The 17,574-nt window shown below is 40.2% G+C and overlaps 1 protein-coding gene across 1 annotated transcript in view; it reads left to right on the forward strand.

The window, feature by feature from the left end:
• The window catches only part of CUNH9orf135 (chromosome unknown C9orf135 homolog), a 96,413-nt gene that overhangs the window by 68,245 nt on the left and 10,594 nt on the right, over positions 1 to 17,574 (forward strand). The window contains exon 5 of the mRNA XM_028764122.1: positions 12,697 to 12,754. Coding sequence (XP_028619955.1) covers positions 12,697 to 12,754 — 58 coding nt within the window. The remainder of the gene's footprint in view (positions 1 to 12,696; positions 12,755 to 17,574) is intronic.

Consider the following 17,574-nt stretch of genomic DNA (forward strand, 5'->3'; position numbering starts at 1 on the left):
GACCTACTTCTGGGCCTGTCCAGAACCTACAAGGTGACCTTGCTTTTGGCTAATAAACCTCTCTTGCTTCCATCTGGAACATGAAGGTTTTGAACCAAATGATCTGTAAAATCCTTTTCCTGTGCCAATTTGATGGCTGCAAGGGGAAAGGTATCTAAATAGGCAGATTAAATGAGACCCACAGGTAGTTGAGGCAGTTAAGTGTCCGTTATTGGCAGGGAGCTCCTCTCAATGTGTGTGAAGTGGGCTCTTTACTGTAACGGAAGCAAGCTTACACCATAGTTGTAATTCTTGTAGTTCATTCCTCTCATGAGGCAGCCAGCATCTCTAAAATCTGCTGCACTCTTGGGAGGAAAGGGGGACTGCATATAAATCACAAGAGTGTTTTTGTTCTCTCTGTCTTTTCCCTTCTGAAAGGATGAAGGAAGGTATTTGTTGTCTTTCCTGCTTACTGTGTGATGGCTTGTCTCTTGGTGATATACCACCTTGTTTCTGAACATATTTTGAGAAAAAAAAACGCTGTAAAAAAAGTCTCTGTGAAGATGTGGAGTAAATAATAATAAAGAAATGGTGACAAGGAGTGTGGGAGTGGAGGAAAAATGGCGGAACAGAAGGGAAACACATCTGAATTTCATTCTTATCTCCAGCTCCTGTAGAACCTTTACGATTTGCGTGTCTAGGCTGGTTCTCTTGGCAGCCCTTGCTTCCATCCATTGTAATTCAGCTCGGCCATGTGATGGCTTGGTTGAGTCTGTTCCCTTTACCCTCCCACAAGCCCAGGTATTGGTCACATGATCCAGACCGGGACATTTAGAGAACATGCTATAATAGTAATATGGTTTTTTGGGGGTGGGGAGTATTGCCTCTTCCTGCTCTAGTTTCAAGTTCAGAGGACATCTTGTTCCTGGGGGAACAGCTATCTGTAAGTCAAGTTAAGTAGATCTAGAAAACAGGCACTCTGAAGACATACTGTTGTATTTGCTAGTATTTTCCTTCATTACTCAAGTTTGAGTTTGGCTCCAATATCTTGTAAATATGGGAGTAAAACTAGTGAAAGCAAATGTTTCCAAATAGCTAATTATGTATCAACGCTATTCCAATGGCTTTGTATATGTTAATCCATTTTCTCTAAGAGTTCTCTAAATTGATCTCATCATTTGCATTCTGTAGAGAGCAAAACATATGCACAGAGACCAAACTAATACTTCTAAACTCTCACAGGTGGTATTTAATAAGTCTGGAACTGAGCTGAGACATTTAGATGTTGATGAGATAACTCAGCAGGTAAAGACACTTGCCACCAACTAGGGTGCCCTGAGTTCAATTCCCAGGATATAGCTAATGGAAAAAGAAAACTGATTCTTGGACATTGTCTTTGGATGTCCACAAACATGCCATGGCATATGAGCACACCCACAACCCCCACACAACAATAAATGTAATAATTTATTAACACCAAAACCTATGGTCTGAGATGTGTGTTATTCAGGATAATGGTAGAACAATTAGAATTTTGATGTATACTTTAGTTCTCTGAACATCACTTTCTTTTGTATACAAGGGGATAATAATTGCTATATTAGGCAGGCTGGGCCCTGCCCCCGGGGCAATGTTTGTACATGAGGATATTTTATTTCAGGAATTGGCTCACGTGGAGCCTAAGAAGTTCTGCTCTCTGCAAGCCACAGAACCATAAAAGCTATTGGTATAATTTACAAACAAGGGAGCTGATGGTGTAACCACTGAGTCCAATTCTCCAGGAATGTGAACTTGGAATGGGAATGGAGTGTAAGTTCAGAATCCTAAGTCCTGAGGACAAGGAGTTCTGGGTGTCTGGAGTGGGAGACCCTGACATCCTAGCACAAGGAGAACAGATATGGTCCTTCTGCTTTTTGTTCTGTTAGGACTGTCCCTGGACTGGAGGATGTGCACTCACATAGGTGGGGAGCATCCTTACTCAGTCTCATTCAAATGCTAATCTCCTTCATAGACAGCCCCACAAGCATACAAAGAAATAGTGTTTTATTAACTCTCTAGGTATCTACTGGCCCAGTCAAGTTAACATAAAATTATTATGTACACTAAGCTTCTAAAGTTCAAATAAAATTTTCATTTGTTTTAAACTAGTGGCGCTATTGGTTATTCAGGCATACATAGACTCTAGCTCGATGCTTTCTCTTATAAGGCAAGAATCATGTGATTATCCTTCTGGGCCTGAAGTTGGTTACCTGCTGTACTGAATGATGGTGCCTTTCTAGTTGACTGAATTTGCTGAAATGACTTCAGAGCCAACTAATTACTATTTCTCTTCACATTACTCCTGTCTGTAGTGTACCCCTTCTCAGCTGATGTATATGCTGCCAAATGAGTGGGATGCTTTTCCTTATAGCAATATTTGGGGTAGAGGTACAAGTCCTGATTTGATAATGGAATTTGGGGTCTGTATCTTGGCAAGGAATGTTTTAGCACCTAGTAATAACTTGTTCCATTTGCTGTTATTGCATGGTAATTCAAATAACTTGATAACAAAATTTATGTCAAAGCACATGATATGGTTAGTGTCTCTTGGGTCTAGAGGAATGATGTAATAGCTGACAAATGGCTGATTCACACTGCCCTTTGTTCCCTACTTAGCTTCTACATCCGAATCCATTACAGTAGCTTTTCAAGTTCCATCAACAAAGTTGGACCTCTTGGGTTTTCAGATATGCTCAACGAGGTAATCAAGATGATGGAGTTGGGCACCCTTGATTGCCTATTGTGGTTGTCAGCCTTTCAGGTGGCTGCAGTAGTTTCTCTTCTCTCTGCATGTGACAGAGAGAGTCAGCTGTTATTTGCCTCCCTCTGCTGCTGGGCTGGCTTTGTGATGGTTGTGACAAGAGTGTTGCAGAAATGAGATTCTAAACTTTCCAGTACAGACCTTACAAAAACAGTTTCTACTTTCCGATTCTTGGTCTCCAGCTGATATACTGTGAAGCTTAAAATGCATCCAGCAGTAGCATGGAGGTAAGACAACAAGCTGTATTGACATCTCCTGCTGAGTTCTTACATAATAATAAGAAAAACTACCAAGAGTCAAAGTGAGCTATCTTAGCACAGTGGTTCTGACATCACATGGAACAGAAAACCCAGCTGAGCCCAGTCATCCCACCAAATAATCAGAGATAATAAAGTGGGTTTTTTGCTACTAGCTTTGAGTCTACAGAGATAGATAATTGAGCATCTTCCTGTCTCTAAGTACCATGCTAATGTAGTATTTCTTCCAAAATTAGACCTCTAGGAATGGTTTTGCCATTGCTAAGTAGAGATGCAGGCAGGTCAAATGCCATGGACTCATAAACTTGTAAAGCAGGTGGGTGAGAGAATAACTAAAAATGGACCAAAGACTTATATAATTCTGGAAACTGAAAATCCCAGAAGAAAACACAGAAAAAAAAAATCCATTGACTTTGGTCTTGACAATAACTTAGTGAATAGGACATAAAAGCGTAGGCAACGGAAACAAAATTAAGTAAATGATATTTCATCAAACTAAAGAGCTAATGCACAGCAAAATAAATAACCAGCAAAATGAGAAAGTGTTTATAAGTCTTATCAGACATGGAGTTAATATCCAAAATAATTAATAAACTTTTATCACTTAAAGTGGGCAATAAATTTCAACAGCCATTTTTTAAAGACATATAGATGGACAACAGGTATATGAAAAGGTGCTCAACCTGCCTAATCAGGAAAGCCAAAATTAAATCCAGGGCCTGAGGATTCAGTCAGTAAAGGAGTTGCATGAGTTACCTGAGTTTGATCTCCAGCACACTTGTGAAAAGTTGAGTATGGTGTCAAGTGCTTATAATAGCTGTCATAGCTGTGTTATAATATCAGTGCCGAGGAACAGAGACAGAAAGACTCTAGAGCTCAGTGATAGGAGGGTTCTTGGAGCGCATTGTTCACTTTCAGGGGCACACCTGAAACTCATTGGTCTGTGACAGGGGAATCCCTGGAGCTCATTGGTCATACAGAAGGATCCCTGGAGCTCATTGGCCAGTTACAGAAGGACTGGAGCTCATTGATCAGTTACAGGAAGACTGCTGGAGCTCATTGTCAATAAAGGAGGACCCCTGGAACTCATAGGCTAGCCAGCTAGTCTAATGGACTGAGATCATGTCTCAACAAATAAGATGGCTAGCTCCTGGGGAGTAAAGCCTGTGGTTGACTTCTGGTCTCCATATGCACATGCACACACATGCATACACATGCATACACACACAATCAAAGCCATGATGACATGCCACCTCGTTCCTGTTAAGATGGATATTATCAAGGAGACAAAAATGACAAGTTTGCCCGTGCATATGGAGAAACTAGGAATTTCATATGTTGCTGGGCATGTAAAGTCCAGAGGCTATTGTGAAAAAAGTACAGAAATTACTCAAGGCCATTTCTTTTTTGTTTTTCGAGATAGGGTTTCTCTTATAGCCTAGGCTGCCCTGGAACTCACTCTGTAGACCAGGCTGGCCTCGAACTCAGAAATCTGCCTGCCTCTGCCTCCCAAGTGCTGGGACTAAAGGCGTGCGCCACCACTACCCGGCTGATCAAGGCCATTTTAAAATAATTATTTCAACACCTTCTAGAATCGTAGAAACCTTTGTTGCTGTCTATATTTGAGTCTGTACTTTCATTTACATAAAGTAATACTTAAACATGGATGCTTTATTCTTTTAAATGGCTTCCAAAAGTTATTAGACTTGAGGAAAATTCTTCCAACAAACTCATTGGATGACTGCCTACCTTTGTACCAGGAAGTTTGACATTGCTAGTATAGATGCAAAAGACAGGCTCATTTGTCTGATAGCTAAGGCTGGAAAAGTAATAAATAGTGGCATATTGGTAAGAAAGAGGCTCAGCTAAAATATCAGAAAACTTAGCTAGTAGATCCTGAGTGAGGGATCCATTTGGCCACCGGGCATGAACTCTAACAGCAAGGAGTCCAAGACTGGTATGGTGCTAAACAATGTCTCAAGGGACCTAAGTTAGCATCTTTTCATCTTTATAGTCTCAGCGTGGTTCCTACGCTGCAAGCACAAAGCTAGTCTAGAAGAGACAAAGCCAGGAGCTGAAAGGAAGCTTGTGAGTAGACTCTGGAAGAAGGGTTCTAGGTGGAGAAAAACGAGAGAAGGGAGGCTGAGCTAATGAATGGACCAACCTGCAAACTGCTCCGTGCTAGGGGTTGGGAAGGGCTTCCATGTAGAAGTGACACCTGAGCTGCAAGATCAGTTCGAGAAAAGGATACCCTTCAGCAGAGGACATAGAGCATTCTGAGGTACGACAAGCACAGCCTATCCTGAGGTGAGTCTGCAGCCATGACAGCTGAGGGACCAGAGCCTGAGGAATTTGGGGTTGTTCATGTCAGTGATGAGAAAGGTTTTCAAGCACTGGGGGAAACCCAGATATTTGTGTTTAAAAAATCACAAAACTAGTAGACAACAGAGACCATCCTCAGGTGATTCTTGAATATATCAAGGCAAGACAAGAGCCTGCTCTCCAGCAATGGCAGCGTGGCAGGAGAGAAGGATGCAGGTTCTTGGTGCATTGAGAAAGAATTGACATTTGTTGGATTACTGGTTAATTATGGGGGTGAAATAACTTCAGTTTGGTTCCTTGCCTCCCAGCTTAGGTACCCAGAGGAGGAGGAGGCTGTTTGCTGTGGCACCATCTCAGTCAAATGACTGGGACTGGACAGCAGACAGACCCATCCTCATTTGCTAATATCGGTATCAAAACTGCTTTCTTTCCTCAGCTTTGTCCCTTTCGTCCATTCTCCACCTTACAGCTGAGTCCTCTCTTTTAAGAATAATGAGAGAATATCACTGCAGGATACTTTAGATGCTACAATAACTCACCAAATAGGGCTCAGTGGGATGTGGCAATTTCCCAAAAATCAGAAAAGGTCCTAGAAATCAGTAGAACTTGGTTTTTATTTTGTCTGGTCCAGTTGATGGTAAAGTGTTTCATCAATCACTACACTGTGTTTTCACACTTTCAATGTATATTACTAATCCCGCATGTTTTGTCTGCATTCTGTCCTTCCTAAAGGTCATCCAAGGTCATTTGGGTGGGGTTGTCCTTAACTGTGTGGTTGAAGAAATTAAAGCACAGAAGATAGGAATCTGATTGTCTGTTAATTAATCCACTCATCTATTTTATAAATATTTATGAATGAGAGGTGTTAAGATGCAGAGTGTTTAAGTGACTGTCTGAATGTTCTAGAATGACTTAAAGGCAAAGCAGAAAGGAGAAAATTTGGCTCATATCATTGTGTTCCTGATAGGAGGGGGGAAGGCTTACAAAACTACTAGGGATTTTTAGCAAGACCGTGGATCAGGATTAACTGCAGATTCAAGTTGTCCTGCTGTTCATCTTTGCTCTCCATCAAGTACTTATTAGCTTCTTAGGAGGGAGTTTCTAAAAAGCTCCCTGTATTTGGAAGCTGCTGAACAGCTAATGAATTTCAATTGACTTAATCAGGAGGTAAATGCAGGAAGAAATGACAAGTGCATTCGAGTCAGTTCAATGTAAGATTGTCAGGGGAAGATGGTATCTCATGTAATTCAGGCTAGTCTCCAGCTTGCCGTGATGCCAAGAATGGCCTTGGCCTCCTGATCCCCCTGCCTCGACTTGCCAAATGCTGGGATTACAGACTTGTAACGACCACATCTAGATTGACATGCAATTTAAAGGAAACTGATGGTTAAGAATGGATGTAGCGGAGAAACTTTCTCCTCTCACCCGTAATATGAGTACCCCTTGGCTGTCCGTGGCTAGACTTGGCTTAATAATAGGTACTTCTACTGTTGCCAGTGAAGAGATTAATTTGAAATTAATTATTTGTTTCTTTGAGTCACTCATATTTAGATAACACCACGCGATATGGTAAGTATGTTGTATACAAGTTCTAGCTCTGAGGACAAAAGGAAAGAAAATAGCTACCACCCCCTCCCTCCGCCAGCCTCAGAAGAGATAGGAAATAAGCAATTAAACTTTAAGGTTTTTGCAAGCTAGGGGAACTCTGTGGGTTGGGGTGCATCGTTTTGTCACCTATCTACATGCTGCCTTGTGTTCATGCTCATGTAGATATTTTAACTAACACCACGGCTCTAATGATCAGTGTCAGATTCGCTCATCTCACGAAACACCTTTGGTTATTCTTTGCGCTTGTTAAAGGTCAGTGAGGGTATGTGTGGCAAATCGTGGGTGGTAGCGGATGAAAGCCAGCTGTCCAGCTTCCAGACATCCTGACAGGGTAGCATTGTCCTCACGAATCTACCAGCATCTGCTCTTCAGTTTTATATTTCTAGAAAGGCCGTTTTTATCTGTGCTTCAGCATTTATCTGACTCACAGAGACCAACTTATGCTCAATAAGCACTCTCTCTCTCGTTCTCTCTCTCTTTCTCTCTCTCTCTCTGTGTGTGTGTGTTTGTGTGTGTGTGCACACACATGCACACACACACACGTCCAGAATTCTAATTAGTTAACTTATAATGAGAAATAAAAATTTGAAGCACATCAGACAGTTGTGTCAGCCTAATGAAGCGTTCTCCCTCTGTGGAAGCCATATGGAGAGCCAGCTTATGATTTGAACGTTTGGACTCTGAACAAGGGGAATTATATGATTACGATGATTAATGGCAGCCACAGGCTCTGGAATGGGACTCTAGTTGTAGGTAACAAAGACACAAGGTCATCATAGTCAAAAAGGAAGTTTGTCAAAAGACCCCGTAGCAAAATCAGTGGAGGAGCCTACAGTTAGGATTCCAGTCCTGTAGCATTTTCTTCCTGTAGCTTCTTCCCTGAAGTGGAGACATTACATTCTATAGCTCCTGTCTCGGAAGAGTGACTGGCCCTTTTCTTTCGGTTTCTACTAAGGGAAATCCCAACAAAGATCCCTGAGTCTGACTTTGGGCCTATCAGCTCTAGACGGGAAAGGCAGAGTAAAGCTGATCCACAAGGCACATGGTTGTTCCCAGTGGTTCTCAATTATGGCTTAACTCACTCTAGGCTACCATTGAGTCTGATTGTGTATGGACACCGAAGTCTTCTGATTGTAGACCTGACAGATCTACCTTTAACCCCATATTCACAAGATTCCTGACACACAAAGAGTACATGAATACTTGTTCTTTCACACCTCCATAAACATTTATAAATGTTCTTTATTAATAATCTAAGGTAGATAAAATGGTACTGCATTGTATTTTTTACTTTACATTCCACTAATTACTGGATTTATAATTGAATTTATTGTTCAACAGCAATGACCCTTCTTGATTTCTTTCTTTTGTATGTGTGTATATATACGCAAACTCATTAATGAGAATTTTATTTTTATTTTGTTTGGCTTTCTTATTGGATATTTTACTTACTTATATTTCAGATGTCATCCCCTTTCCCCATTACCCCTCCTTGGAAATCTTATCCTATCCTCCCTCCTCCTTTTTGATTTTATACCATTTTAATTACATGCAAGTATTAAGGTCAGTTCTAGGTTGAGGGACTAGCAATACAATAGATGCAAATAGTCAAAGAACAAGCAAGACAATAAACAAAATTCCATGAACACTCTCATGATCACTGTTTCTAAAGGCTTATCAGGATGACCAAAATATCTGAGCCAACTTCCCTGTCCTAGCCCAAAGTCATTTTAATGTATGAAGACTACTTCCTTGTTCTAGCTTAAAATTTAGATTTCCGTCTGAAATTATTTCTTTGTTCTAGCCTAAGATTTAGATTCCTGCCTGAAATTACTTCTTTGTTCTAGCCTAATGTCAAATTCCTGCCTGAAGCCTACTTCTTTGTCCTTGGCCAATGACATATTCCTGCCAAGCAGCCCATTTTCTTGTCCTTGGCTCATGTCAGATTCTTGCCAAGCAGCCCCAAAGGCTCTCTGTCTCTCTCCCCTTTTTTATTTCATTAACAAGACTGAGCCTGTCTTAGGTCATCCTGACAAGAATGCCTTCCTTACCCATCATGGAATATGCATTATCAAAAGCATTGCTCTTGTCTTAGCTTAGTAAGGCTCTGTGTAGAATCTTACTCGTCCTTGGCTTGCCAGCCTCAACATGTTGGCAGCTAAAATACATGGCTTGAACCTGAAAATGGACCCTCTTCCTGATTTCTTTTGCAAACCTCCTGTGTGTAGCTTCAGTTGATTTTTCTATTGGGATTTTTTTTGTTTGTTTTTTTGTTTGTTTGTTTGTTTTTCGAGACAGAGTTTCTCTGTGTAGCCCTGGCTGTCCTAGAACTCACTCTGTAGACCAGGCTGGCCTCGAACTCAGAAATCCGTCTGCCTCTGCCTCCCAAGTGCTGGGATTAAAGGCATGCACCACCACTGCCTGGCTTCTATTGGGATTTTTAAAACTTTATTTACCTCATTTACAAAAATTTAAATTTTTTTATTCTGGGAACTAATTCTGTCTTGGTAGAATGTATGCAAATATCTTTTTTGAACTTTATTTGTAACTTTATGTGTGGCATTATTTTGGCCATTAGAAGAAAAGACATACTATATGGTATATCAAACTGTTAGCCCCTTAGAAGTTGCATAACTCATATATAATGCCTATGCTTGCTTATAACATGAAACTGGCTAGTTGTTGCAACATTATTTTGTTCACCATTTTGTCATTAAACCCTTTCCAACAGAGATGCACAGCCACAGGTAAGCAGCTGGATTTCTGAGCTCTGAGGTCTATCCTGCTGGTCTATTTGTATATAAATTCAGTAACAGCACGGTCTTAATTACTGTGACATTATCTATTCCTTTGTACCTTGTGGAGTAAGTTTAACCAGTTTGTTTTCCTTTTCCAAATTGTCAACATTCCACTTCCATTTTATGGAATTCTATGTCTATTAGGTTTGGGTTTTTTTTTGTCAAGTTCCACGAAATGAGTTTTATTCTGATTCATGACATTTAATCAGTCAGTTGGAAAAATGATAATGATCAATGAGTTGTCTCATTCATAAGAATTATTCAAAAACCAACAAAAATTTATGTTCTTTGTAGATGTGTCATTTAGCTTTAGTTATATTGATTAGTCTAAGAAACTTAGAGAACATGGTTCAACTGTGAGCATTTTCTACCTCCACATGGCCATTCTTTGTTTGCTGGTACATGGGAAAACTCTTTGTATAACAATCTTGTATCCAATAACTTTGTTAGGAACTTGCTTGGTATGTTTTGTGGATTCTCTCAGATTTTCTAATTTTTTCCTCTTTGGAGAGCAACATTTTGCATTCCTACTCTAAGTATTGTTGCACACTCATTTTTGTTTCATATTTTAGGCTCCGCTTTTTTTTCTAGGCTCTGTTTAAAGAAACAGGCTGATAGAGAGCTCAGTCAGTGATGGGGAGAATTTCTGGATGAAAGAATATTCATGAGCTTAATTTTGATTCCACTGTTGTCAGGCTAGTGTTACCTATTTCTGCTTATTTTAATTACTTTGGATTTTCCTGGACAACCCCAGGTCATCCTATCCAGGCAACACTGCTGAGGGAAATGGGATGTGTGGGAAGTTTGCTCATTATCTTAGTTCAACAGTGCCATCTTCTGTTAGACCACGAAGCAATGTTTAATTGACACTTGGGGTGGGGTACGATGTGGAGGCCTGCTGACATTGTAAGGTTGCATCACAGCTCCAGGATTCTTAATTTCTAAGTTGCCTTTCTCAGTTCCTAAAACAATGCCTTCTCAGAACTGTCACTCTGTTGCTTCCTGCTTGAAAATGGTGGTTCGCTTCCATTGCAGCACTTCTCCCCATCAGGGTTGGATGCTGTTTCTGGAGGTGACATCCATGGTGTTCTACCTGCCCACGGGCCCTTGTTACCTTCTCTTCCCCTGTAATTCCTGCCAGAATCTGGTTCTTGTGGGTTTTAATTTAGCTCTATAGGCAGGATTTTAAAAAACCTATCCATGTACAATTTGAAGTATGTAGAGTCAAAGTCAAGATTGTAGCTAATGTAAAGGTCCCCCTGGTTTTTGTTCACAATTCTAGAATCAGAAAATGCCTTATTCTAGAAAATGGCATGTTCCCATGAGTTAAGTGGACAAGGTTGTTTCGACAGAGAGTACAAAAGGAAGCAGGAACAAAAGACTTGAATAGCTTTTGTACCTTGTTAAGGTTAAAGTCGTCTGGGTCCCCATATCCTTGAAGTAATGTATGAAATAATTTAGTTGGGCCTGGCTGGCATGAGTTTGGCACAAACAGTTCCATTTTGATTTCGTCTGTTGGGTCTGGAGCAGGAGCGGCTATGAACTTATTTAAACTAGTATTTTCTATGCTCCATTATGCTCTCCTTAGGGACAAGTGAGCAACTTAATTCTCTTTGTTATTGACCTACCCTTGTTTATGGGTTTTGGAGGCTATGGGTAGATTTGGGACTAAGAAACCAATGGTGGGAAGGATGTTTTACAGTCTTCTTCTGTAGTTGTGTTTTATCTTTGAGATCCTGCCCTTTTCTGCCTTACATATCTTACATGTTGTAGGTATGTTGATGTAGGATTCTTATGCATATTCTTGGTGAGTTACTCTTTTAGTCATGGGTAATGGTCTTTCATTTTTTTCTTTTTGTTTTCTTTTGTTGTTGTTGTTTAATTCTTTTTTTTACAGTCCTGTTTTCATCTCCGTCCTGATCTGTGCCCCACCCCCAACTGTTCCCCATCCCATACCTCCTCCTCCAAGAAGATGTTCCCCCCTCACTCCCACCTCAGCAGACCTCCCCACTCTCTGGGACCTCAAGTCTCTCAAAGGTTAGGTGCATCTTCTCTCACTGAGGCCAGACCAGGCAGTCCTCTGGTGTATATGTGTCAGGGAACCTTATATCAGCTGCTGGATGCTGCCTGGTTGGTGGCTCAGTATTTGAGAGATCTCAAGGGTCCAGGTCAGTTAAGACTGTTGGTCTTTCCATGAGGCCTCCTCAGCTTCTTCCATGTTTTTCCCCAATTAAACCACAGGGGTCCCTGGCTTCAGTCCATTGGTTGGATACTAGTATCTGCATCTGACTCTTTTAGCTGCTTGTTAGATCTCTCAGAGGGCAGCCATGCTAGGCTCCTGTCTGGAATCACACCACAGCATCAGTGACAGTGTCAGGCCCCTTGAGGTAAATCCCAATTTGGACCTGTCACTGGACCTCCTTTCTCTCATGCTCTTCTCCATTTTTGTCCCTGCAGATCTTTCAGACAGAAACAACTCCCTCCCTTTGAGTCCTGACAGTCTCTCACCTCCCAGGTCTCCAGTGTACTCTAGAGGGTCCCCCCACCTCCTACCTCCCAAAGTTTCCTGTTTCCATTCTTTCTACTGGCCACCTGGGTGTCTATCACAATCTCTTCTGTCACTATCTAGCAGAGAATGTGGAGCATGAAGTCAAAGGATTTTTGAGGCAGAAAGTGGGTGATAGAATCTGGAGACCACAGAGCATCTAAGATGCAGACATGGGACTTGATAACTATAAGTATTAGTACAGGAGCACATTGCCTTAGAATTAGAAGTAATTGAAGGAATGCTTGTTGAAGACAGGTAAAACTGTGGAGGGCCTGGGAAGACTGGACTTAAATCTTCCCTGAAACATGTTTGTTTTATGTCAGTATCTTTCTTTTGGGAGACATTCTTTTTTTTTTTTCTGACATCTTGGCTTCTCCCTCCTAGATGTTTTTCAACAACATACTCTGAAGATTATGCTCCACAGTATGAATATCCACCACCTGTAAGTACAAGAATCACATTCTAATCCTACTTGTGTATGTGACTGATCACGTTTAGTGCATAAGTCAGTCCTGGGGAAAAGGGATTGTTGAGATTTATGATGTCTTATATTTATTAAGAGATACTGTCTGCTTGTGAGAATCAATAGGTTGTATAATAGCTATTGTTGATTTTGGAAATTAATGGACATTTTAAGGGAGAAAGTCTTACAGTATCTAAGACATATTTATCACTTTGTTCCTTGTTTGTTTATTGCCTCCGCCCTGAATGGGACTTACTGGGAATGAAAACTACCTTCCTATTTACTTTTATCTTATGAGCATATACAAGTATAGAACTTAATTTAGCTCTGGGAAATTGAGCATTGATTTTTTTAGGTCCAGTTTATTATAGCTTTGGATATATTTATATTTGAACAATTAGGCAGCAGGCTAGAAGAAAAGCCTCAGTAGTCTGTGAAAAGTTTCATATTGACCCCAAGAATGAAAAGTTGGAGAATAAAGGAGGGTGAAGGTGGTAGGGAGGAGGAAGGAGGAAAGGGGAGGGAAGGAAATATATAACAGAAACTAAATAAAGGAGCATTTCTACTAGATTTACCTGTTTGCATCTCAGCCAGTAAACTATCTCAGAGATAGAATTAAAATACGTAACTATTGACAAATAAGGAAAGTGCTACTATTCTTTCAAATAGTATGGTTATCTACTTAGAAGAATTGAGATAGTAAACTGAAAAGTAAACAGGATGAATAAACATTTTCATTCATCCAACACTAACTAGTCAGTAAATTGTAAAGGAGAAAAACATATAAATAATTATACCAACACAACATGAAATACTTTTTTGAAGAGATTTTTTTCCTAAGGCCAATGCAAGAAATATGGCAATTTAGACCCAAAGGAACAGACTTTCTAACTTGCAGAGGCTCCTCCCTCACCAACAGGTGACTATGACACTAGAATCTGGGCTGTCAGGTGACTCATTTGGTTAGCCGAGCATGATAGAAAAGACCTGTGCTAGTTACTTCATCTTTTGCAGTCTTAAGTAACCAGATTATCATTAAAGGGAGAGGCAGGGGAAGAACATTAAAGGGCATGGCTAGAGATAAGGAAAACCATCTTGGGTAACCATCTTGGCTAAAGCTGGAGTCTAACTGCGGCTTCTGATTGGTTCCAGCTCCTGAGGAACTCAAGAAGAGGATGGAGCTGTTGAGTTCTTTCATTTGCTTAAAAAAAAAAAAAATTGAAGGTCCCAAGAGCTGAATGAAGGAGACAAGACTAGAAAACTAATTATAAATGAAATACATTAGTTTAATATAACTAAAACCTCAATGGATTTTGCCTTCTATCGGAATTCAAGATAATAAGAATTATTTGAAAGAACAAATAGAATAAGCAAATAGGAATGTTTGGAAAAAGTTGTAAAACTGATTTAGCTTTTATCAGTTTAGATAAGAAAAGAATTTATTATACCATAAATGTTACATTCTTGTTATTTTTCTATTGAAAATAACTCTGCATAAGTAAAAACAGGAAATATGATAGCTTGTGGGTAGATAAATTCAACACATATAGGAACAATTATTGCAAGAAAAATGTTGAAGATCTTACAGAAATGAGCATAGAAAACATATATGCAAGTTATATGGTAGGAAATACAATTAATAAAAAAGTAGGAATTATGAGTTAAATTAAGATTTTTTTGCTAATAAAATTGGCAATATTTTTTACAAATAATAAGTGGAAATAAAGATGGAATGAGATGGCTAGTTTCATTTCTTGTTAGACAGAGTATGCATGTTTTCATCCTTCCTGAAAGAAATTTGTCAGTCTTAATAGGTTACCATTTAACCTAGTAGGTCTCCTTTAAGGAAATTTCTTCAAATAAAAATAATTCAAAATAAGGATAAAAGTATAGCCAGACAAACTAGTCAGTGTATTATTTATAATAGCAAAACCTGGAGAGTGCATCGATATATAATATTAGGGATAACATTAGTACTCTATAATCACAGGTGGTATTGTGAAACCTTTATGTTCTTTATGAATAGTTCTTAATAAATCTTCACTGAAGATTAAAAATTAACATAAACATGCATATTTCATCAAACTATATGTAAATATACATACAATTTAAAAACATGGAGAAGCTCTCAAAATGTTGGCAAAATTGGTGATTTTCTTTATCTTTGTATTTTTAAAAATTTTCCAATGCAACAGGACTTATGATTTATAATAAAAAATTATAGCCCACATATAGAGATGACTGAGTAGGCACCAAGCCCGGCAACCGAAGTTCATCCTTAGCATCCACTAGTGGATGGAGGGAACTGACACACAAAAGTTGCCCTCTGACTTCCATATGCATCATAACACATGAGTTATCCCTCCAGAATAAATAAAACACAAGAAATTGTCTTAAAGAATAAAGAAATGAACATATTATTTCAGACCTGGTCCCTTATTTTCACAATATCCGGTTCTATTTTTAAACAAAATGAAGTTGTGAGTTCTAATTTCATCTCTGTCGCTGTGATAAAATATGAACTAAAAGTCCAGGTTGCAGCCCATCACTGTGGGGTAGTTACAATGGCAGGAGCTTGAAGAAACTAGTCATATCACACTGTCTTCATAACGTTTTTATTACTATGATAAGACACTATGCAAAGGTAGAGTTTATCTGGTGCTGCGTTTCGGAGATTTGGAGTCTGAGCATCATGGTGGGGAGCATGGTAGCAGGCAGGCAGGCTTGGTACTAGAAAAGTACTTGGTACTAGCTGAGAACTTACATCATCTTGATCCACCAATGTGTGTGTATATTAGAGAAGGGGGTTGGGAAGAGGGAGGAGAGGTAAGAGAGAGGAAGAAGAAGAGGAGGAGAGGGGAGGGAGAAAGAGAAGAAAGAGAGGGAGGGAGGGAAAGAGGGAGAGAGAGGAAAGGAAGGAGGGAGGGAGGGAGGGAGGGAGGGAGGGAGAGGGAGAGAGAGAGAGAGAGAGAGAGAGAGAGAGAGAGAGAGAGAGAGAGAGAGAGAGAGAGTCTAGGAAGAATGGCAAGAATCTTCTGAAGCCTCAAAATCTGCAACCTTTACATATGCAATTCTTAAACAAATTTGAAAACATTTAGACTCAATGCTGTTTCGAATGTTTGTGAACTGAGACTTTACTTATTTTTATACTGATTTCTTACACCACCTTAATCCATATCTGTAGGGCAGAATGTAGGAAATAAAGGGAATGCAGTTGGTGAAGAACTGAATCAGCATTCTTGGGATGTGTAAGGAAAGGAGTCTTTTCAGTTAGGACTAACAAAATGAAAATGGGTAAAAGGAGAGAGGCAACCTGTGTGATGGCTCAAACAGGTAAAGGTGCCTTCCACCAAGCCTGATAATCTGAATTTTATCCCTGGGACACACGTGATGGAAGGAGAACTGACTCCCAGAAGTTGTCCTCTAACTTACACACACACACACACACACACATACACACACACACACACACACACACTAAATCAGTGTAATTGGGGGGAGCAATAGTGTCTCTCTTTCTCCTTCCCTCCTTCTTTCCCTTCCTTCCTTCCTCCTTCCCTCCCTCCCTCCGTGTGTGTGTGTGTGTGTGTGTGTGTGTGTGTGTGTGTGTGTGTGTGTGTTGGGGTCAGGGCTTGGGAGAGATTATTTCAGAGAAAGGACAGTTCTGGAGAATGACAGTAACTAGAGTTTCTAGTGTGGATTAAATTTACTGCCGTGAGCATGTGATGGAAAGATAAACCAGAATATTAACAAGTTTCAAAGTGTGCATGTTGGAAACTGACCTACAAGAGGATGTGGCTGAAGAGTGGAGACAGAGACCCTTGCAGGTGATGGTTCTTCCCAGCCATGCAGCTTCCATTTGTTCAGTATCAGTTGTCAAGTGCCACCATATTTTCCTAAACAGTGCAACCTTCTAAACTGTCATTCAGCTATCTGAATGTTTATAACCTAAAACTTGTTCTGGAACGTGGTGGGGTGACAGCAATTGTCACCTTACTATATCAGCACCCCAGTAAATGCAATGAGTGCAGTAAAGAAACCACTAATGGCCTCTCTGTGATTAGGAGGAAAGTGGTTTTTATTATGGATAAGAGAGAGAGAGAACATCCAGAAGCATATGGAGGAATCCAGTGAAGAGAAAAACCAGCAGTCTAAACATGGCCAGGGCTATCTGTGTGAGAGAAGGGGAGAATGGTAGGAGAGAATAGTGGAGATATCAAGATAGCAGAGGGGAGAGGGCAGGAGGAATGCTGCCATTATCTAAAGAACAAACATATCTGGGAGAAGGGAAGCCTTGGAAGGTAGAAAGTCTGGACCATAATGTGGACCTTAAAAGTCATCACAAGTTCATGTAAATAGGGACAAAGGGAGCCTGGAGGCCAGCATGGGCTTTGCTATGCAACCACAGCTATATGTCAATAGAGAGCCCTTCTACCAGAGACAGGGAAATGACTCCCTTTGGTGGACAAGCCTACTTGTAATGCTGGAAGTGTCATAAATGGCTTCCATTTCATGGAGTGGCCCTTAGGTCAAATCAGATATAGGTTGGTCACTCCCACAAGCTCTGTGCCACCATTGCACTAGCACTTGCAGGCAGGATAGCATTTCAGATAAAAGGACTCGTAGTTTGGTTGGTACTTATGTTACTCTTTGGTAGCATGCAGGATACCTTTTTGCATCAAAGATGCTAATCTGTAAAGTAAAGGCTTTAGTTAGGTACCAGCTAAGCTATACTTCTCTGTGTTCATGAATTGTGTGGATGTTGTTTTCAGCAATAGAACCTTGTTGTCAGTTTGTAG

The sequence above is a fragment of the Grammomys surdaster genome, unplaced genomic scaffold (genome assembly GCF_004785775.1).
Source record: "Grammomys surdaster isolate TR1022 unplaced genomic scaffold, NIH_TR_1.0 141, whole genome shotgun sequence".
Classification (NCBI taxonomy): Eukaryota; Metazoa; Chordata; class Mammalia; order Rodentia; family Muridae; genus Grammomys; species Grammomys surdaster.